The sequence below is a fragment of the Suillus discolor genome (assembly GCF_016758755.1).
Source record: "Suillus discolor strain FC423 chromosome Unknown F5147scaffold_47, whole genome shotgun sequence".
In the NCBI taxonomy this organism is placed as follows: Eukaryota; Fungi; Basidiomycota; class Agaricomycetes; order Boletales; family Suillaceae; genus Suillus; species Suillus discolor.
The window spans coordinates 279,575-301,658 of record NW_024541294.1 but is presented as its reverse complement, the minus strand read 5'-3'; the positions used below and the strand labels follow the sequence as shown (position 1 = coordinate 301,658).

Here is a 22,084-nt window from a genome sequence, read left to right as displayed (position 1 = left end):
TACTGTGCTAGGACACCAGACACTCCAGAGGACCTGCGTCAGATCCTACTACACCACTGACTACGAGCCAGAACTCCTGCCACTGCGCCGAGGCTGGCGCTCCCAAGGACCTGCACCAGGCCTCCCCGCTACAGCATTCATGCGGGACTTGTTGGCGTACAGATTAGTTATTCGTGTAGTCGACAGGATTCCCGGAGCCCCGTTTACTGCCATGACAGGTAAAACAGTGCAGGAGTGGCCTGAAATACACTTGTTGCATCCCAGCCATTCCCCACGATCGAGTTCCTCAGCTCCCTACAATCCGTCACCCTCGAAATGTCGTCCGCAAATCTGAAAATAATATGCTAGGTGGTGTGGGAACTGTCTCTTTTCTATACTGGTGCTATTCCGCCGCACTCTTGCCAAGGAGAGACAGAAAAACTCGTCATTCGGAGGCTAGCTCATTGAAACTTGGTCGAGGACGGAGGTGTCGCATGTTCTCCCTTTGTGGATCCACCAAGAAGCAAAACCCTGCAAATGGGTGGAAACACAATGTCACTGCACTCGTTTCTAAATGATTTACGATTCGAACACAACACACCTGACTCACGCTCACTGGACCGTATGAAACCTAAAATAGAATTCATATCCGCAAGGATCTAGAAACGGTGCAACCCGCCAGAGCGATGGCTATTCCTGTTGTTGTTGTATTAGCCAGCCTGGGTGCTGTACAAGAATATTGTTCTCGCCCTCTTCGGTCGCCGGTTGTGAAAAATACTCATTCCTTCAGGGTGATTTTCCTTGAACGCTGAATGACAGCTTTAAAGAGGATCGACATTTACCTTGCATCACTCGCCATGCGAGAATGTAAGGGTAGATCCTTGAGTGCCCCACAATGAATACAAGAGTCGGAGGACTTTGCATTTCGTGTCGCACCTTAGTGAAGGACCTCGATGGCCGAATTAGAATTCTGCAGCTGGGTCTGATGCGAAGCAGGCAAGGTGGCAAAGGGTATTTGGTACGCAATCGAATAACTGTACAAGTCCTTTGAAATGCATCAGGCTTGGCCCCAGGTGGGAGCACTATGATTTAATAGCCCATCTCTAATGAGAGCGAGCGTGAAACTTGGCTGCTGCACGGTCATAACCAAATTAGCTGATCTAGTAGTACCGTAGGACCCGGGGGCATTTGCGTATCAAGTGTTTGTACTATATAATGAACTTGTTACCTTGTTTACAAAAGGGGCAGGGTCCGTCGTAGTAGCAGTGGACTTCGGTCTCTATAGGTATCGGGAGTAGTTTACAATTTTCGGATTCCGGCATCATGCTTTCTACCAGTAAAGTCTGAACATGAGCGACATTCGCATCACCGTACTTTTTGATCAGAGACACTAGTACTGAGAGCACTTCGAATTTGGGCGTTCCAGTTGGGAAATGACTTGGTCATTTCAAGTTTGCACAATTCATATGATACCGTGTCAGACACCCTGAGCTCAGGCTCACAGTTCTCATTCCGAATCACTGACTCGGCGCCGGCGCAATGATGAGAATTGCCCAATATCGCTAGTGAGTAGTAAAGACACTAGTTCACTACAATCCATCTGATCGTCTTAAAACTCCGAAATAGGTTGTATCAGTCCGTCTGGAAAGATACTGCCAAGTGATCATGATGGTGATGTCAACTTGGCGCACAAGATAGCTCAAGTCCACGTACAATCCAACCCTTTTTGCGCTGTGTCAAGCAATTAAATCCGACGTTACTACGGTGGAATATCATCATCACAGGGTGAGCCGAGCCTCGGGTTATATGACGTCCATGTCATCCACCTCACATAATGACATAAAAGACGCCGTCAACTGCGACGGAGTGTTACTCGGCACCCCCTATACGGATGTAGATAAGGTGCTTCGGTGATCCACAGACTGTTAGTCCGCCATCGTAATGACCGACCATCGCCCAGGGCCTGTCCATCTTCGGCATAGTGGCGCACGTGCCCCATTAGAGTTTTTATAATACAATACGGTTTCGCTATTGTGTCAATCGACTATCATGGCTGAACACCAGGACCACGAACCTCTTCCTAGCAGCGACGTTCGTGCCACAGGAATTGATGTAGTCGTTGTCGGCGCTGGCTTTGGAGGTATTGCTTGTGCGATCGAATGCAAACGCAAGGGTCATCGCGTGATGATCCTGGAGAAAGTGCGTGAATTGAAGCAACTAGGTCAGTAGCTATCGCATACCTATTGTTCTCATCTAATTGTGGAATAAAGGCGACGTGAGTTTCTTTGGGGTGATGATTTGCAGCTCGAGGACTGACAAGGGGCTAGCTGGTAAGCCTCGGCCCAAATGCTGGTCGCATCCTGGCCAGATGGGGCCTCCATGAAAGGTACAGAAAAGGCCTTATTTTTCTGATCAAAATAATTGAGAATACAACAGATTATGGGAGGTCTGCCGTTCCGCAAATGAAATCCACATCTATGATTACCTCGGAGGCCTCATTCAAGTGCAGAAGTTGTCCTGGCCGCTCTTCGGAGCGTTCGCCTACAATGGTCATCGAGGGCTTATTCATGAAATCCTGTTTGAGCATGCGAAGTCCTTGGGCATCGAGATTCGCATGGGGCATCAGGTCGTAGAATATTGGGAAGACGAAGCGAATGGAAAGGCCGGCGTCAAAATCCAAACAGGTGAAACGTTTGATGCTGATGTCATCGTTGCTGCAGATGGAGTGAAGAGTTTGGCGAGAAAATATGTTATTGTAAGTTTTAATTTATCTTGCCGGTCAACTTACCGGTTAACATCGCAAAGGGGTATCACAACCCAAAACCTTCTGGTTATGCTATTTACCGCGCATGGTTCGATGCTGAGGAGCACGGTATTGCGACAGACCCATTGACAAACTTCCTGACCCACGGGGATCAGTTTTACACGTGGATTGGTAAGTGGGGTTCGCCCACCAGTTTTTTGATCACTCACTCCTCGTAGGTAAAGACATGCACGTTATAGCGATTTCCTCGCGCGGGGGTAAAGCGACTTGTGTGTTCGTCACTCACAAGTGCGCAAATCGTACTTCTCGTGATATTGAGAGCTAAATAATATAGAGATAACGCAGCTGTTGATGGCGAGTGGTCGTCCCCGGGTAATATAGAAGACATACTCGAGCTTGTGAAAGACTGGGACCCGCGGTGCGCTGCCATCATCTGCAAAGCTCCTTCGTGCATCGACTGGAAGCTTCTCGTACACGACCCTCTTCCTACTTGGCTCAGCCAATCTGGTCGCGTGGTATTGATTGGCGATGCGGCTCACCCATTTTTGCCGTAAGGAAGTATGGGTGATTGATGCCGAACGCGTTTGCTGAGCATGTGATTTGGCAGATCAAGCGCGCAGGGAGCATCTCAAGCGATTGAGGATGGGCTAACACTAGCAGTTACGCTGAACCTTGCTGGCAAAGACAACGTTCGATTGGGAACGAGGACATGGGAATCTATTCGGTATGTGAGATAATGTGTCCCTAAAAAAGATGACCAAGTCACATTGTACAGGTACCAACGGGTGTATGATGCACAGGTGTTGGGTGAGAGTACGCGTGAAAAATGGCACGGGGCGAAAGTGGGAGACTCGGGGAAAAGTTTCGAGTTTCCCATGCCAGAGTGGTTGATGGCATTCGACGCTGAAGCACACGCATATGCGGCTTACGAGAGAATAGCTCAGTCTATAGTTAAAGACGGGTATTATCAGCCGTGTCTAGAGGAGGTGAAAGAAGCGGTATAGAAGCATAGTTGTTCACGTTCTGAATCACCTTTTGATGGATGAGCGGATCGCTAGTGGGGCTAGAGTCTTGTAGGAGGCGAAGAAGAGATATGACCGTCGTATGTCCTATCTGACAGAGCATCAGCCCTTTTTAATGAAAAGTGCCTGGTTTAAGTTGTGGTTTGATAGGCGAATTTAAAGGGACTGCTCTACCTCATTAATAAGAACTTCTATCACGTGAGGACCTCCACGGATCAAGAGTAAATCAGAACTCGGAGTTTCCCTTCTTTCCAAGGCTGAGCGAAGTTCCGGTGGTATGTTCTTGCGGGCCCGTACAAGGACCTGGAAGCACTGAAAGTGAGCTGAACGTACTAGGGTAGTCTGGCGGATGCCCGATGCGCCATGTGTGTTCCAAGTATATCCTCGGAGCAGCGCCGTGATCTGCGACCACCTTTCCGTGGAAATAAAATAAAAACCGTTATCATATTTAAACTTTTGGGGAGATTTCCGGTATAGATCATGTTTCATCGGATACGTGTCTTCTTCGTGACTGCTAGTCCTGGTCAACGTTAGGCCGACGGCAACCCGAGGTATAATCGGTGATTGCGCGCTCCGGACCGTTGATGTACCTGGAACGGAGGCTTCCGAAAACATGTTATCTTTGCATGACAAGCGCTGGCTTACTAAATTCTACTGCGGATGACTCTTGACAGGCTTTGTCAGATCGATCAAACCGATCAACTGATCGCGTTCCACTGCTCCAAATTTGGTAATTCGATAGTGCGGAAGCAAATATATATTTGATAAATTGATCGCAAGATCGACGGTCCCATGTACACGTCCAAATCAAAAGGGTATGCATATACGAATACAACCAAATCTCCAAAAAAATCGTAGGCGTACATGTACTAATAGCTAGCTACTGTCGTTTTGCAATTTTATATACGAAAACAATACGAATACTGCGAATGGTATCTCAAACTCAAATAATTACGACGAATGCGGTGACCTGATGGCACGTTCTAGCCATTAATCCAAGAAATCGGACTAGTCGAGTAGCGAATAAGCAGGCATAGAAGCATCAACTTTTAGGTTATTCGTTTTCCTCCACGGAGCTCCGGCCTATTACGGGAGAACGTTCCTCCTTCATGCCACCGCTTCATGAACGCTTGACGAACGCATATCTACGTGGTGCAACCGTGGTGGTGACCGCTGACGCCCACTTTCATGTCCACGGTCTGCTGACGACGGCGCGGAGTAGGACGTCCGTCCAGCTGGTGCATCTATCCAAGATTGGATCTCCGGCAACGTGTTCGGGTGCTGTGACCTCCTTGAGTCAGGTACAGACTGAAGAGGGGCAATCGAAGGGTGTGAAAAATGGTAAGGCGCCAAAGGGGGAACGTGAGTGGAGATTGGTGGTAGATGCGTGGTTTGTGGGGGTGTCCTTGGCCGCATTGCCGTCGTCGCTAATGCGCCCCTGCGGTGAGGAAACTGATCCGGTCGAGACCGACCATGAGTCCGCTCGAACAACCCACACTTGTTACACAGCTGCGAGTGAACGGAATTTAGTCAGCCTACCGATCAACGCAGACACAAGAAACGAGTAAACTCACTACTTTTCCAGGATTCAAGTTAGAACGGCGCCACGTAGACGTGTCCGTCGTACAGCAATTGAAGCACCTTCTACGGACACGGTCACTTAATTTCGTAGCTGCATCGTCCGTATACCCAATTGCATGGTAACTTTGACCCGGAAGTGTATACGGCAGCTGTGAACTGTCACGTCCACTACTCGCAGCACTGTGTGCCAATGCTGGGCTCGAATAGGAAGAAGACACATGGTATGGGTGGGAGTCATGCGAGTATCTGTGCTCAGGATGAGGTCGTGGGGTATAAGAATAGCTGTGGGAGACCCTTCCCGAGTCTCGGACTGGGTCATGCGGGTAGGGTCTAGACTGCCGAGCCATCTGATCTTGAGAATAATAGGCATCAGAGTAGGTTGAATGTGAATCAACTGAACGATCAGTGGGTGATCGGCGTGGCGCCGGGGAAGATACGGATGAACGGTCTAATGATGAAACGGATAACGAAGGCGAATGGGACAAAGTTGCAATTGGTGGAGGAGATGGCCTCCTGTATGAATGATCATAGTCATAATCATAGTCGCGACGATGACTAGTAAAAGGTTAGATAAATCAATTGAATGAAGAAAAGGAAGTGATGAAGAGTACGTACGAGGACGGCATTGGCATTGAGTCAACGCGGTGAGGCATTTGAAGGGGAGGAAGAACTGGATAAGTGGGTGATGATGAGTGGTGTTGAAAGACGAGGGAACGCTCTGATTTATGCAGTGGCGAAGATGTCGAAACCTGATATCAAATCAACAATCAAACTTGGCACGGCCATAGAAGTATATAAAGAACTAACACGGCGCTGATCTAAGCTGGGGTCTTGAAGTGTTAAATTTGGAGTCAAGGCTGTTTCCTGAGATCTTGATTCTGAAAGTGGGTTAATATTGTCCGGTGCAGGAGCGGGTAGTCGGATATCAGGAAGGCGATGATCAGTACACTGGTGATGACGAGATTCCCTTAATATATAAATCAATTGTTAGTATAGGTTAGATAATTTACAAAGTATTCGAGTACTTGCCATTCATCAACTGAGTCCTGCGGTAATACGGGAACGTGATCCGACATGGAAAGGGGGAAGCGGAGATCCTGTTGTACGAATTTCGGTCTATGGACAAGTAAAAAGAAGTTGAACTCAAAGAATTCACCCAGTAAAACACTTTCATTTTAATTTTATCTATTACTTACTTGTTTTACCTATAATTTACTTTTAGTAATCGGACTTTCAAAAATAGTTCCATTCGCGGCTCACGCGGCTCGCTCTCACCGCGCTCCTGTAATCTTTCGATTAACGCGAATCCCCGCGACTCCCCTCGGATCATCTCACCAACGTGCCATCTACATCATCCCCGCCCTCCTCCTCAACACAAATTCTCATCATGATTGATCAAAACTGCCACCATCCTCGACCTCGGAATGATCTTTTGTCTCCAACTTTTCAACTTGCTGCGTTCCAGTGTTGCCTTTGTTCTATATTTGCTTGCCGGGTTATCATCTTGATCGCCTACCCTATCACAACGACCCTGTACATCAATCAGATTCCGAAGCTTTCATTTTTTTTTTGATTTGGCACTCTAAATGGATCTCTCCTCTCCGTGCCATACACTGTGTCCTCAACTGCTGTAGTAGCGCCAGCCCATCATTCCTCCACGTTTGCATCAACGCCCATCATGATGGCTAATCATCATCATCCGGTGTTTCATGGATGACGCCCGTCGAGACTCTTACAACCCATACTTTTGTGTTGCCTCACGTTCACGAGGTTCCCGTGGTTTTTTACTCACCCTATCAAGGCGGATCACAGCGCACACTCCAATCGTCTTTTAATAATGAGCTCAGTTCTCTCGGGCATTTTCTCCCGCTTTACAACGACCCTTGGTCGTCACGCTCAGTTAGGCATCATTTTTCTTTCACATGAGAAATGTTCATACCACGCTATCATCTCTTTCCGTCAGTGTTGACAATTGACGCTTTCGAACGTGACAATGCAGCGGCTTTACGCAGATAAGCTAGTGTGCCATAACGTCCTTGGCATGGCTTTGCGCCCCACGGACTGACAAACGAGAGTTTGCGAAGTTGTTGTACGCATAAGGCACGTCCCTGAACAAACAGCGGGAACAGTACTAGTAAAAGTATTTCCAGGAACGCCACCGATGCTAAGTTGAGTTCGTCTCAGCTTATTGTCGTGGTTGTTTGCTCGAGTTCAGATATCAACTGACGAGTACTCTTTGACACGCGTTTCGAATTCATGTTATACCTGTCAATTGTGTTTACGGATGACAATATTGTTCTATTTGTGGCTGTCTTTATTCTCTCCGCTGACATCTATCGGGTGGCCAGGGCTACGTATACCTGATTGCACGTGGATCGCAGGCTGCGGGGCCGTACCTCAGCCCTAGATCATGGATAGCCCCGGGAACAAAATGACTCGGACCGGAAACATCTTGTCTTCCTGAAGCCATCCCACTGTGTTGACCGATACCGCCTTTATGATGATCAAGCATCCAAGTACAGGGTAGGAGCGGCACCATCAGCAGCCTCATTGTCTCGACTTTGCAGGCAATCGATCGATCAACGGGTTTGAACGGGTTTTCAAGTTAACCTGTCATTTCTCCTTTGATCCAGTGTTTGAGATACTGTCGTCACGATTGGGTATAAATATCGCCTCCCCTTCTGACTCCATCATCTTGAACATCGAGATCATCCGCCTATCTGATCCTGCGCTTCTCCGTATCTCTTGATCATCATCATGCAAAGTGCGACCGCTCGCCCAATATCCCAAAGAGGCATGACAAAAGCTGCATCTTTCACTGGTAGCAACCGCTCTCGAGGCGATGGCCGACCAACACTACGCCACAGCAAATGCAAATGTTGCAACGGCGTTATCTGATTGAATGATTCTTTCAGCGGATTTTCTGTCTGTGCTAGAGGGTATTGGGGTTGTGAATTCTAGCGCGCATACTGCTGTGGGGGATAATGATAGTGCGTTCAGGCACTGCCTGCGCTGTCACCAACCGTATATGGAACGTGATAACGGACCCCGTTCCTGCGCTATTCCCCACACTGCAACGTATAATTCATACTGGAATGGAAGTAGTCCTACCGCAGTCGTTAGCTGTGGGGCTGCTCTAACCATGAACGCCACACTGGCATCAGTCCATTTCACGGGACATCGTACGATGTCCCTGGAGAACGTGGAATATAACCCAATCAGTGCCAATACGTGCTGAATGGAAGTGCGCTGAGATGCCTGGGAACGTTGCCGTGTTCGCGGAGAGGGGCATGAGAGAGAGGAAGCGATCGATGAGATTGCCGCCCGTTCCTTGTAGTCGTTATGAATCGTGATATCATCATCAGATACGGAATTGTTGCATCGTATGTACCGGTTATCAATCACATCTTGGACAGAAATACTTTCGAAATCTGATGCCGATGAGGCGGCATCACTGATGAGCCCCTTTGAGCCCCCTCGTAACGTGAATCTTCGGTACGTATAGCATAACGCATATGGATCCGTGCTAGTGATACTACTTGATCAGTCTCGAGCTAATCTGCAAATAGTCAACGCAAAACAAACATCACCCGAATGCCATGCTCAACTGCGTCCGAATCATGCTTCGAGAAAACGAAGGCATACGTAAAATTCCCTAGAAGTGATAACGTTTCATCATCCTGTACGAAGAGTTGGAGAATGAGGAGTTTTGGGCCCATCTGCCGTGCATCGAAGAAGTATGAGAGGTTCGTGCATGTGGCATGCCGGCGGCCGGTTGCAGACGGCCCGCGGGCCAATCCTAATGCAAAGTTAACGTTCAACTCCAGCCTAGTACAATGATATACTCTACATGTACCAAACCCACGCAGCCGACGTCCCCATCAGCGATTCCGGCAGTTTCAGCGTCGCGGATGCATTGCGACACGTTGCCGACTCGGAAACCTTCGTGTTCATTCAATTCGCCGCGAAGTTTCGAACAACGAGAAACTCCAGAATCTTGTGGCAAAAGCCTTATTAACTCAGTTATGTAAAGGTGCTCTATCGTGCCGGTGGCACGTTGTACTTTCTGGAAGTGCAGAAGGTGAGAGATCTACAGCTCCTGCAACTGATCACTTCTGTGACTCGGCCACAAAGTACTATGACCTGGCACTATCCGGAGTCCCGCGGAAGGGCGCTGTCTTCAAGAACACACATTCGTTGTGTCAAGGAGTTCCTTCACTTCCTCTCATTTCTGTATCCAGAATTTCAAGCCACGGCTTCGGCATACCGTCAAGGCTTGAACATAGCCTTGGGTACCTGGTCACGAGGAGAGGAGCATCATGCTGGAGATAAGATCACGTAACTCTTATTTGGGTGTCGATACCACGCGACACCTCCTGATACATGATTCCGCCAACTGGTCAAGTGTTTCATATGCCTCATGTACGTGCAGAATATTACTCACCTTATCGCTGATACTTGCGACGTATGCTGACACCGATTTTATTCCATGACATGTCCTGAAGCCCATGGACAGTATATATGACGGTATTGCATACGCAAAATTCTGCGTGGAAATAATCACTATGTTTGCGATCAAGCTCAGCTTGGTGTTTTCAACGTTGCTGTCGGTGGGTTCCGGGCTAGCCTATGTCACTTATGGAACCAGTCCCAGGAATGGTATGCCAAGACCCGTGATCTTCTATCTCGAAAACTAATAGTCGTCTTAGGACAGGCCCTGCCGGACTTATTATACGCGACAATTGACGATCTCCAATCTGGTCTTGCGGCTGGCACGTTCACCAGTGTAGACCTTGTCAAGGTATGGGAGTTTTCTCTTTTGTTTCGATCCATTTTCATACCTCTTTTTTCAAAGGCATACGTGGCTCGTATAGACGAGGTCAACCCTGTTTTGCATGCGGTCATCGAGACCAACCCCGATGCTCTTGCGATAGCAGCATCTCTAGACGCTGAAAGAACGGATGGATCCACCAGAGGGTATTTTTATTTATTCTGATCTCCACGTTCCTCAATCTGATTGTTTTGTAGAATGTTGCATGGCATCCCGATATGCATCAAGGACAACATCGCGACACTTGATAAGATGAATAACACCGGTCAGTAACAAATACCGAATCTATTACGCCGCTTCAGCTCAATATGTATTAGCCGGCTCCTTTGCCCTGCTTGGTGCGATTCCGCCGAGCGATTCTACGGTTGCGGCGAAGCTCAAAGCGGCCGGTGCAATCATCATCGGGAAGTGCAATCTCTCTCAATGGGCCAATTATCGCTCGTCGAACTCGACGAATGGATGGACGTCTCGTGGCGGCCAGACTATGGGTGCCTACTACCCGATGCAAGACCCATCTGGATCCAGCAGTGGTCCTGGGGTCGTCTCGTCCATCGGTTTGGCCGCTGCTGCTGTGGGGACAGAGACATCTGGCTCTATCATCTCTCCTTCAAGCAGAAATAGTTTAACTGGAATCAAGCCTGTATGTCTCCGTGTCTGCTTTGATCTATGGCTCTATACAAACTGTATTATTATTTCAGTCTGTCGGGTTGACCAGCAGATACCTCGTTGTCCCGATCTCGCAGACTCAGGACACTATTGGTCCCTTGACCCGAACAATGATGGATGCAGCATACATCCTGTCCGTGATTGCAGGCGCGTTTGTTTCTGATGCGTGTCAAACTTATTGGTCTGATGATTTCGACAGGCGAAGACTCCCACGACAACTATACATCTGCTATCCCATTCGAAACTATCCCTGATTATGCAGCCGAGTGCACTAGCGAAGGCCTACAAAATGCAAAGATTGGCATCCCGCGCAACGCCATAACGGTGTCTAAAACCAATGGTCCAGAAATCACAGCATTTAATGCATCCATCGACATTTTCAAGAAACTTGGTGCTACGATAGTGGATAATGCTGATTTTCCAGACCTCGCTGGATACTTGAACTTTACTGGGGCGGGTGTGAGGCTCTCACTTGATTGTTGCTTTTGATAACTCACAATGTTCCTCGCTTAGTACACCACGGATCCGGTCGTCGGTGCTGACTTTGTCTTTGACGTCGCAAACTACTTCAACGAAATGACGACCAACCCCAACCATATTGTGTGCGTTGTCAGACTCTTGATCACTTTTCGTCGCTCATTTATAAGCTGCTTCATAGAAACCTCCAACAGCTCATAAACTTCACGGAGACATATCCTCCAGAGGACTACGTGCGTTTTGTGACTCACAAATGTGTTATTATTAACTAGGTTTATGTTGGACAGCCTGATCGCAACATTGCAACGTGAGTTGACCCATCATGATGGGAACTAACTTGATTTACCATTTTTGAAACAATCAGATGGCTTGGTGCTGCGAGTCTTAATATCACCATGGGAGATGCTGATTATTATACTGCGCTGCTTGAACAATATTATTATGGATCCAATGCCAGTGAGTTTCAGCGGTTGATGTCATCATCTACATTGCATGACAACACGTTCAGCAATCCTTGGTGCTTTGGAAACGTATGATCTTGATGCCCTAATCATTCCAAGCTCGATGTCACCAGGATATGCAGCCATCGCTGGGTACCCCATTGTCACAGTCCCGCTTGGTTACTACCCCGCAACTACGAACGTTACCTATAACTCACGTGGCACGCTGGTGGAGCTAGGGCCGAACTTCCCGTAAGGCATAGTGTTCTTTACCTACATATCGAGTGCTTATCTCTTTATTATCTAGCTTTGGTTTGTCGTTCTATGGTAGGCGGTTCAGCGAGGCCACCCTTGTCAAGTATGCTTGTGCGTTCGAAGCTGCTACCAACGTACGTCCTGCACTATATTCTTGCTACTCAGAGCTGATCAGTGGTCTCTTGTCAGTACCGCCAACTGCGGGACCCTTACATCATCCCCAACATTCAGCTCGTCGACGTGATGTAAACGTCCATAGCTGATGTTCCCAGGCGACAAAGATGGTTTCCCTCATCCCGCAAAATTGCTGTTGTGAACGTATAGACGTAATAAAGGATAGACCTCCCGATTATATCACATCGACTTTCATATAATCATGATACGCCCCCAGCTGTATGCGGGGGATCTTACTGATGAGTCGGACTGGGATACTCGGCCCGAATGGACACATCATATCGTTATTCCCAACGAACGTGTTCAGAATCAATCGCAGATGCACCTCGTGCTACATCAAATCTGGCGCATCGCATCGCAGCATACAGCAATTACATCGTTTTGCAATTCTGTTTCTGATTTTTCGCCGCCGGATGTCGCTACGCGGGGTTTGTTCGGATGGATCGTATCGATGAGATGATAAGTCGAAGGTCGATGAAATCGCTGTGCGGGGTGAAACATATACATGTAATAGCTCGCAACCTAGATGCGGCAAAACCAGCAGTCACGGCGTACACTGAGTCAATTGAGGCTGATTTTGATTTAGCATTATGGATTTCAAACGCGTGCGATGCTGTCCGCGTCTTCGGTCAGCCGTAATCAGCAGCCAACCCGCAGGCGTGGATTAGTAGTCTTGCTCTTTAATTGTGCACGCACAGGAAGGTGTGTCATAGTAAAAGCAAGTCGTTGTCTACATCTTGCAGTAACGGAGTCTTTAATGAAGATAAACACAAAGAGAGCAACTGCTGTGCTTTTGAATTCTGATCTCAAGTCACTCCATTGATCACTTTCCTAAAGTATTGAAGCAGGGTAGAAATCATGTAGTCGAATCACTACGATAATATAATTTGCAAATTATTCGGGCCGTTTGGTATGTATAGCAGTGGTCCTTGGGGGTGGGGACATACAAGACAAACCATCAGAATGCGATTCGGCATCGACGGTGTATCATGATGAAGCTATGGGATATGTCCACCGCCGAGAGTCGATGCAGCCCAGATCCCATGGACTTAGCTATCTCAAATCTGACCGCCTTCGTATTGATACATTTTTCGCTCCCAGAACGGTGTTAACCGTTATACAGGATATGGAGGACAAAATAAGAGATTCCTGAGTTATCCAAGTACTATTAGTTTTGTTCCTTCTTTCCAGACACAGGACCCACAGCATTCGCAAAGAGCCCGTATCCTGTGCGCATGGAAACCTTTGTTCATACTGCTTCTGCAAATGCGGAGCGGCCTGGACAGCTTATGGTGCTCGAGGGATTGATCAAGATGCTGATGGCTGATCTGTAGCACGTTGGGATCTATGGGTTGGTATCGATGATATCAGGGATTGATGGAAATCGTGCATTACGATTCGCTGTATTGGCTGTAGTTGATACGCTCACAGGTGTTTACAAACACGAGGCGTCTTGATTTTTGAAGACAAGCTCATGTCACGCCCAAAGTCGTACTTGTCTGAAGTTCTTGTGCACGCCACCACGAAGGTAGTCATCAAAGCTCCGCCGAGTAAGTTGGAAAACATGGAGATATCGCGCTGAGTCGAAGTTCTACCGGACGCGACATAGCATGCGCCAAAACAAATAGGACGGATCGAGAGTTGGCAAGGGTCCAGCGTGATCTTCATGCCTGAGATGTTCTTGTTCTCATTGCGCAGCGACAATCAAATGCACGGCCACAGTAGTGTCGACAGTATATCCGAAATCAAATCGACGGCTTGCAGATCCCACACCCCAACAGCCACGAGAAAACATTGATATCATACATATCGAACAGAGCAAACACAGCAGACTCCTTCAACTTCTGTAATCACCATTGATCCGTACATACTCCTGCGATCACGAATCAGCGCCTGCGTCTAGAGGGAAAACACACAGAACCTACATAGCTGAAGTCACACGTCCAATATTGGGCGCTCTCACTGCCCAGGCCGAGATCCACCTTGATTTCAAAATCTTCTTGGCTCAAGATCTCCTTCGCGCGCGCCTCATCCACTAGCTCGGGCTCGCCGCGCACTAAAACTGGAAGTGGAGTGGTACCGTCTGCCGGAACAAAGGTGACGTTCACGCGGTAGGGGTCGATGGGTGTGGACAAAGGAACAGAGCCAGTTGCTGCAAGGATACGGCCCCAACTGAAGTAAGTTTTGTCCAAATCAGTGGCAAGTCACGATCAAGGGTGAACTGACGTACTTTGCATCCTCACCATACAATGCGGTCTTCACCAGTGCTGATGTGCTTATCTTCGATGCGACACGATGCGCATCGGTAAATGTCGGTGCTCCCTGCACATATTAGGCTAATGGAACAGATAGATAACCTTAGGACGACAGACCTCTACGGACACAGTAACGAATTTAGTTGCGCCTTCACCATCACGAACCACAAGCTGAGCCAGCTCAGCGGCGAAGGACGTAAGTTCCTTACGGAAGGCCGGGAACAGAGGATCGTGCTCCTCAATCTCCTTGGTCTCTCCAGCAGCAGCTCCGTTGGCGAGAACGACGATCGTATCATTCGTGGACATTTCTCCATCCACACTGATAGAGTTGAAGGAACGCTCGACTGCATACGTGAGTGCAGACTGTAGGGCTTGCGGAGAAACTGCAGCATCCGTCAAGATACAACCCAGTAACGTAGCATGAAGTTGGCCGGGGTTAGTGGGGGGACCCATGTTAGGATGTATCATGCCAGCGCCTTTGTCCATCCCAGCCATACGGAACGTCTGTCCGCCCAGGCTGAAAGTCCGAGCACGGAGTTTGGGGAATGTATCAGTGGTCATGAAGGCTTTTGCCGCACGCTCCCAGGCTGCGAAATCTGAGCCAAGACTCGAGGGTACAAGAGACGAAATTCCGGAGAGAATCTTGGAAATGGGAAGATTTTGGCCGATCACACCTGTCGACATTACGACTGTTTCGTGGATATCTTCGTTAGACTCTGACTTGGTTCGTTTGGGGAGAAGGGCATCGGTGGCCTTGACCATGGCCCAAGCATCTTCCAAACCCTGCTTGCCAGTCACTGCGTTGGCACATCCACTGTTAGTCACGATTGCACGGACATGGCCAGCACTTTTTTCAAGTACATCCTGGCTGACAAGCACCGGGGCAGCAAGGAATGCGTTACGAGTGAAGCATGCCGCTGCGGAAGTAGGTTTTGAAGAGGTCGAAAGTATAACTGTTAGATCAAGGACAGATGGATTCTTTTTCACGCCGCAATGTACACCAGTCAGGCTATAGCCAAGTGGAAAGGAAGTATCTGGAATTTGGACATGATGACGTGCTTTGGAAGGTGCAGGTTTGGCTACGAAAGTTGGAGACGAGGATGTAGAAGAGAAGCGCCGCCAAACTGAAGGGCCAACCCGATTCATTTGGCAATCAAACTGACTTTGAGCTCACTGAAGCCTTGGAAGAGTATATGTAGGGTGCTTGAAAGTCTGTTGCGGTGGTGTTTGGGTTATAAAGTCTCGACTGCTGTGAGCCTAGGATTAAGGGCCGGACCAAGGCCTAGGCGGCCGGACAATAAAAGAGCCAGTATGAGCATCTGAAGTCGTCATGTCTTATTGTTATTATTATTGAGTTTTGAACACGATTGGCCAAGATCCCGCGAAGACACATGATAAGTTGAGAAGGATGTAGTTTCATTCTGTGGTAAACTGCAATGCTATCGTAGAACAAGTTCTACTACAGTCAGCTGCTTATACAAAACGAAAGCTTCTATGTCCCATCGCTCCGTTACTCGACAATGTCTGGTAAAGACGTCGTCAAGTGCAGCACTAGACGTCTGCAACGATGACTAGTAGATCAACAAGATATTTGACGTCCTTTATACTTTGTGAAAAGTGACATGGTCACGTGTTACGTGTTACTACACTGTGACGTTGTCACGCTACCTTCCATTCATCCTCAAGTTCAGCGACCTCGACACGGCGGAAGATTTCTAGACGGCAAAATGGGTTCAACAAGGTCAGTATCTACTTAGCTTGCTTCGCTGTGTCGTATTTGCGTACTCCGTTGGCGAAGATCTCAGTGGATGGCTTGCAACAGGGTGGATGGCTTAGATCTGATACGGATGAAGTGCTTCTCGGTGCAAGGTCAAGACTGTACTCATGCTTCCTCTTGATGCACAGGCTCTACTCCAAAGGACGCGTCCTCAGCCACAAGCGTGCTAAGCGCAACACTCGCCCCAACACCTCCCTCATCCAGATCGAGGGTGTCACAACGAAGGAGGATGCCCAATTCTACCTCGGCAAGGTACGCATTCATTCCCCTTTTCTACATCCAAAGATAGACTCAGTTGTGTATACAGCGTGTAGCATACGTCTACAAAGCTAAGAGGGAGGTACAGGGATCGAAGGTTCGTGTAATTTGGGGGTACGTCTGTCCGTTATTTGCAACAGTAGTGCAGTTGGCCTCATAACTGTGTTTGTAATTGCAGTCGTGTCACCCGTCCACACGGCAACTCCGGCGTTGTGAAATCAAAATTCAGATCCAACCTCCCTCCACGCGCATTCGGTGAAAGCGTCCGCATTGTGCGTTCCCCTGTTTCCTCGTTGCCCAACCCTTATATTGATTCGAATGTAGATGCTGTACCCCTCGACAGTTTGATTGTACCACCCTCCTGCTTCGCATCTTACGTATTCATATTGCGTATGACATGTCATATGAGCCGCATGCACACTATAAAACGCATCCAAAGACACGTCTGATTGGAATTTAAGTTACAAACGGCTCCTAACCTACCCTTTTACTTTTTCTACAGCATGAAACGTTATCAAATGTGCGAACGTCCCTAAATTCATGTTGTTGGACCGGATAGTTCCTACTGCCCCCCTGCGGCAATCCAGCTTGTTATTCAAACGCCGTTTTCCAAAAGAGAATTGCCTGCACATGTATGACAATTAGCTGATGATCATGCCCACATTGCAGCCAGGAAGTCATCCGTGCCCAGTGGCGGTATTAGCAGGTCCAGTGGGCTGCCAAACACATCATAGCCGATAGCTTCGCCTGTTGAGTAATGACAACCGTCGTGGTTGGTGTTTGGCCTCGGCAGTGATCATGATCACAAGGCATTGCTCATTCTTTACCGGCACTAGGGCTGGTGTTTGGGATTTGTGCAGTGGCAGTGTATACTTGTGCGGTTCGCCCATCCAGCCGGAAGGAAACAATCTCAGCACAGCGAGTCGTCTGTTTGGAGGAAATGCCCGACTCCAGGAGACAAACACATTCGCAGATAGACGCTTGTAGAGACGCCAACGTAGGCGCCATAGGCGAATCAGGTTTAGGCGAGCTGCTTGTAGACTTTTGATAGCAAACGTCACTAATATTCAAGTTAGCGGTCAGTCCAATAAAGGACTAGTCGCCGCTGCGGGCGCAGGATACCAGCTTGGTGGACTCCGTCACTCCGTTTGAGAAAGCTCGCAAACTCTTCATTTGACATGTATGTCTCAATCGAGGTTGGCGTATTCTGGTATGTATTATGACGAGCGATTTTATGATGTCGCAATGGGAATTTAATTGTACCTAATTTAAGATGGCCTTCGGGGTTCATGCTACCATCAGTAAGAACAGTACTTATTCGTTAATGAAGGGCATCTCCACATCTGGGTGGAGTAATTGACCCAGTTGGTCTATTTTTGGCTCAATGACGGACAATACCTGCGGCTGCAGCGGGGTTGAGGGGGTCCGGAAGAATGCCCAGACGACTGTTGTCTAGCAAATCCATCACCTCCGGATTTTATCAAACCCACACGGTGTTAAAGGGTGTTGATGGCAGAAAAGACGCACGGAGAAATGGCTGCACTCGCAGAACGGAGCATTGAAGAACACCGCCAAGCCCAAAAAACCCTTAATTCACCGTTGTAAACGGGCATGAATAAATAATTGGGGAAGCGACCCCAAGAATGTTGGCGTGATGGGGCAGAGCAGCATCCACCAAAGTGCCACCCAGCCTTCATGGTTTGGATGGCGATGCTGCTTTGCATTCATACAAGGGCAGTGCTCAGCAATACTTTGTGAAGCTTGTTACTGACTCGGATTAGCCTGTGCCTGATTAGTGCACTTAGTTCCATCAGATTGATCTCGCAGTGACCAGCCCGATCACCTTCATATATGTTATCACCGAAGTATAACGTCCCGTATTCCACGGAGAATTGCAGTGCTAGCAATGTCATCCAACGCTGTTCGCCGAAATGAAAACATCATTTTGCTGCAAATGTGCCAATGGAGCATTTGAGGAAAATAAGACGCAGAACACCGTTGCGAGGTCAAGACATAATCACCTCCCAAATCAAAATGGACTGTCTCGGATCTTAATACGAACGTGGGGCGCCTGGCCAAAGATTTGATATAATGATTACCAATTCTAGTGTCCTCTGGTAGTGCCTTGTTCATTGGTTTGATGCACCAGCCAGATGTGGCATGAACGGCGGGGGTAGGACTCGGATCCTGTGGTCTCTAGACAAGTAGCATTGACTTGTGGTACGGACATTCCCACCCGCCCTTCAGAAGTTCAGCCCACATAGGGCATGTCCATAATTGAACCGCCTGGTAGCTGGCTATGAGGATCTGCGCCTAGTAGTCCATCCCATAACCAAACTCATCACATGTTTAGTAGTTTGCAACGGCCTGGACGTCGGGGAAAATTTGAACGATTGGATAGAAGCGGCAGCCTGAGGCAGCAAACAATGCGAAATGTTACTATTTTATCAATAGTGAGACGCCGTGCATCTCACAGTGTGATGCACATCAGTTGTCAGTGTTTTGGGGAGTCAATGGGGAGTTGTACCTGTTGGGCGATATGCTGGATGATCTAAAAAGCCGGTTAAGAGTGCTTTGCTTCGAACTTTGCCAAAACATTGATCCCGAAAAAAAATGAGAAGACTCGTCGTTCCTTTCCATCGCGATTTCCACTTCCGAGGGACATTGTTAAGATAGTGAGTTATTGTTCTGTAAAGTTCTCAAGGCAATGTCGTCTTGTCGTCTTGTGCATTAGAGCGCTTGAGCTCCAACGAGTGAAAAATGTGCAACGGTTTGCATGTATATTAAGAGTCAATTTTATGGTGTTAAGTTTGAGGGAGGTGAGTGCGAGATAGTGCACCATTCGTAGGCGCGAATGTCGGTATTTGCAATAGTTGTGCACTGGCAGTGGTGCAGTCACTTCACATGGCCGGAAGGGAAGAAAAAACCGCAGAAGCCGGGACAGCCGTCATAAGTGAAGCGACCAAGTTTGTGAATAATGCACTCGAGGTGCTATTTCTAAGGAATGGTGATCTGCGAATTTGTTAACATGGAACTTGCAGTAAGCCTCAAGTAGAGTTAGAGTCTTATGGAACGTACTTGGTTTTCTCTGGGACAGATGCCTCGCCAAAGATGGGCAGCAAGTGAGCTGCGCGAACGATCGTGTCGACATGCACTTCTGATTGGGAGCTCCGGAGTGTCCGGCTCTAAGTCGTTGAGAAATGATGACTTGACTATCTACATTCCATTCCAGGATCGGGTTCGTCAAAAACAAGCCTGAACAATTGTGCCGGAGAATAAGGCAGATATATCTGAATTACAGACATAACGGAAGGGGGAAAATGCATAGTACACGAGTGACTTCCGTGCCATGTATTCCATCCTCGCCATTAGTGACTATAAGCACCTCAGTCTCGACGGAACGGGCTAATATTGAATGCCTAGACACCAGTAAACACTCTTACAGTGCGTGTTAGTGTCTAGTGGTCGTAGCGAGACAATGGGATGGACGTACCCTCAGGTCTGAGTCTCGATAGAGTGGACTGAGTCGGAAGAGGCGCCGGTACGAAGGGAAATAACTATATATGGTAAGAGTCCGTGAAGTTGTCAATCATACTCCGCTACTGGACGTTATGTGTACTCATGCACCAACACTACTTGTTCTGTACTAAGCTATCCACGCAGATTCTTCCGTGACAAGTGAGGCCCATTTGTCTTTCAATGTGAAGGTACACTTGCACGTTTCGGTGCTAGTACTACAGGAGTTATCCACTATCCATCACGGTACGAGCGGCGGTATTATGTGCGGTAAGAAGACGTCTTTGTTCTTGTTTTCTTGATACCAGTATATATCATGTGAAATCAGAACCTGCACCCTCAGGGACCTCTAACAGTGACCTCATTCTACGGATATTCTCCTCTGCGGCTTCCTTATCTTCGTGCACGCACATCACCGAGCACGTATTCGGGTCGACACGGTACGCAATCTGCATTTTCCCCGTGATAAGATCGGGGGGATGAGCCGAATCTGCACCTAGCAGGATCCAAGCACCATCTTGGGAAGTGCGCGCAAGAATGTTAATATGCCCGTCAACATGCCCTGCAACAAACAAGCCTAAGTGATGTTCCCTAGTCCCATACGTGCACTAGAGAGAGACCTGATGCATCAATGATATACATGCTGCCATCGCCGAAGATATCCATTGCGCAGGGGTAGGGACCGATTGCCACGTTTAGGTCCAAAGTTGTGATAAAACGCAAACGGTCTTCCGGTACACGAACAGATGTAAAGGCTGCAGGATTGTGGCAGGAGCCAGGGTCCGCTAAAGCTTTCTTCGATCCTTCCCCGAGCACAAATTCGGCTGTAGTAAATAGGGAGGGATCTCCGACGCTGGGGGAAATTAGGAAATCCATACCACCTTAGACGCTGAACGGCTTACTGATCCCAATGGAGGTGACTCAAGACTACCACGTCAACGGAGGAGGGTTGAACACCACCCGCCTCCAAGGACTCTGCCACCGTCTGCTTTACAGTAGGCAAGAACCTTTCTGTTGCAGCAGGCGCAAACTCTTTTATGTCTCTGCGAATCCCTAGGTCGAAAACGACTCGTTTATTGCTCTTCGAGTGACGTAGAAAGAATGCAAGCGAGGGGCAAACTATCGGTTCGTCCGGTTGATCACCAGCAAAAATTAAATCCAAAGGAACGTGCATGTGTCCACCTTCAAGGGCAGATACATACATGTACGCCTGTTCATCAGATGGAGCGGGAAGTGAAAGCGTTTCTCCGGACATTGGTATCGAAGGCCAAGTTAGGAACAAGCAGAATCAAGACTCAAACGTGCCTTATAAGCAAGAGGTGACGTTAGCTGGCGGTGTCAGTGAAATCGCCGTGTCTCTACAAAGTCCAAACTTGACAGCATAATACGTTACACTAATAGCCTGTTTGACGCTAAACCAGGAACCCCAATCACAAACTGTTCAATTAGTCGAGTTGCGAAAGATGCGCGAAGTCCCTACCACCCTACGACCAAGGGAAGGGTGGTAGGACAAGCAGTCATAATAAGGGGAGATGAAGCGGTAAGCTGGAAGCAAGTCCACCAGAGACCAGGGAGAAAATGAAGCAGAGATAGGGGGAATGAATGATCTTGGCGGTGGAGAAAGATGTAAGACGTAAGGACAACAATCAAAGTAACGGATCGACGTCCAGCGCAAATTCAGGACACTACAGTGGACAATGAGAACCACACTTGGACCATTCATCCCACGAAATGACAGACGGCGACTCACCGTTGCTGGGCACCAGGCCACTCTAAGGTACTATGGAAGGAGCGCGCAGGCGAACAAGCAAAGCAGGCACCACAGGTCCCATCACAACTCCCAAGGTCGCTCGAGATGCGATACGGTCCAAACGGACAGCGGACATCCTTATCAAATCAGCAGATCAACGGCGAGTAGTTTAAAGAAAGATTAAAAACGGACGCCGATACCTTTATGACGAAGTCCCCTCTACCCGCCATATGACAGCGAAACCCAATAGTACTAGTATACCCCTGATGACGCCTACAGAACCTTCGGAGTTCGGCCAGAAGTCGATGCGACTTCTTCATTGTATTAATAGCTCCAAAC

At 48.3% G+C, this 22,084-nt stretch overlaps 7 protein-coding genes across 7 annotated transcripts; 4 read left to right on the top strand and 3 right to left on the bottom strand.

The window, feature by feature from the left end:
• Positions 1–2,028: 2,028 nt before the first annotated feature.
• Positions 2,029–3,747, top strand: F5147DRAFT_776328 (monooxygenase; the record flags this gene model as incomplete). Its single annotated transcript, XM_041441846.1, has 9 exons — positions 2,029–2,200; positions 2,250–2,269; positions 2,307–2,365; positions 2,416–2,734; positions 2,785–2,914; positions 2,962–3,031; positions 3,078–3,293; positions 3,351–3,467; positions 3,519–3,747. 9 exons carry the CDS (start codon positions 2,029–2,031, stop codon positions 3,745–3,747), a joined length of 1,332 nt encoding a protein of 443 aa, XP_041290250.1.
• Positions 3,748–4,872: 1,125 nt separating this feature from the next.
• F5147DRAFT_746825 (uncharacterized protein) lies at positions 4,873–5,999 on the bottom strand (the record flags this gene model as incomplete). The annotated part of the gene is made up of 3 exons (XM_041439888.1): positions 4,873–5,274; positions 5,340–5,901; positions 5,962–5,999. 3 exons carry the CDS (start codon positions 5,997–5,999, stop codon positions 4,873–4,875), a joined length of 1,002 nt encoding a protein of 333 aa, XP_041290249.1.
• A 2,249-nt stretch (positions 6,000–8,248) lies between these two features.
• On the top strand, positions 8,249–8,584 carry F5147DRAFT_581005 (uncharacterized protein; the record flags this gene model as incomplete). Its single annotated transcript, XM_041431582.1, has 1 exon — positions 8,249–8,584. The coding sequence occupies one exon, from the start codon at positions 8,249–8,251 to the stop codon at positions 8,582–8,584; it is 336 nt and encodes a 111-aa protein (XP_041290248.1).
• A 1,327-nt stretch (positions 8,585–9,911) lies between these two features.
• Positions 9,912–12,264, top strand: F5147DRAFT_746824 (glutamyl-tRNA amidotransferase subunit A; the record flags this gene model as incomplete). The annotated part of the gene is made up of 14 exons (XM_041439887.1): positions 9,912–10,005; positions 10,056–10,147; positions 10,202–10,323; positions 10,375–10,442; positions 10,495–10,817; positions 10,876–10,990; positions 11,043–11,302; positions 11,357–11,445; positions 11,502–11,553; positions 11,608–11,627; positions 11,685–11,776; positions 11,829–12,012; positions 12,068–12,149; positions 12,205–12,264. 14 exons carry the CDS (start codon positions 9,912–9,914, stop codon positions 12,262–12,264), a joined length of 1,653 nt encoding a protein of 550 aa, XP_041290247.1.
• Positions 12,265–13,856: 1,592 nt separating this feature from the next.
• Positions 13,857–16,006, bottom strand: F5147DRAFT_707429 (arginine biosynthesis bifunctional protein ArgJ beta chain). Its single transcript, XM_041438062.1, has 4 exons — positions 14,562–16,006; positions 14,420–14,511; positions 14,115–14,361; positions 13,857–14,062 (listed from the first exon to the last, which is right to left on the bottom strand). Exons 1-4 carry the CDS (start codon positions 15,588–15,590, stop codon positions 14,027–14,029), a joined length of 1,404 nt encoding a protein of 467 aa, XP_041290246.1. The 5' UTR covers positions 15,591–16,006; the 3' UTR covers positions 13,857–14,026.
• Positions 16,007–16,123: 117 nt separating this feature from the next.
• F5147DRAFT_290176 (ribosomal protein L35A) lies at positions 16,124–17,052 on the top strand. Its single transcript, XM_041429058.1, has 4 exons — positions 16,124–16,473; positions 16,529–16,593; positions 16,658–16,751; positions 16,804–17,052. Exons 1-4 carry the CDS (start codon positions 16,342–16,344, stop codon positions 16,825–16,827), a joined length of 315 nt encoding a protein of 104 aa, XP_041290245.1. The 5' UTR covers positions 16,124–16,341; the 3' UTR covers positions 16,828–17,052.
• Positions 17,053–20,236: 3,184 nt separating this feature from the next.
• On the bottom strand, positions 20,237–21,250 carry F5147DRAFT_754311 (beta-lactamase-like protein; the record flags this gene model as incomplete). The annotated part of the gene is made up of 4 exons (XM_041440283.1): positions 20,237–20,333; positions 20,356–20,557; positions 20,616–20,848; positions 20,898–21,250. The coding sequence occupies 4 exons, from the start codon at positions 21,248–21,250 to the stop codon at positions 20,237–20,239; spliced, it is 885 nt and encodes a 294-aa protein (XP_041290244.1).
• Between the last annotated feature and the right edge of the window lie 834 nt (positions 21,251–22,084).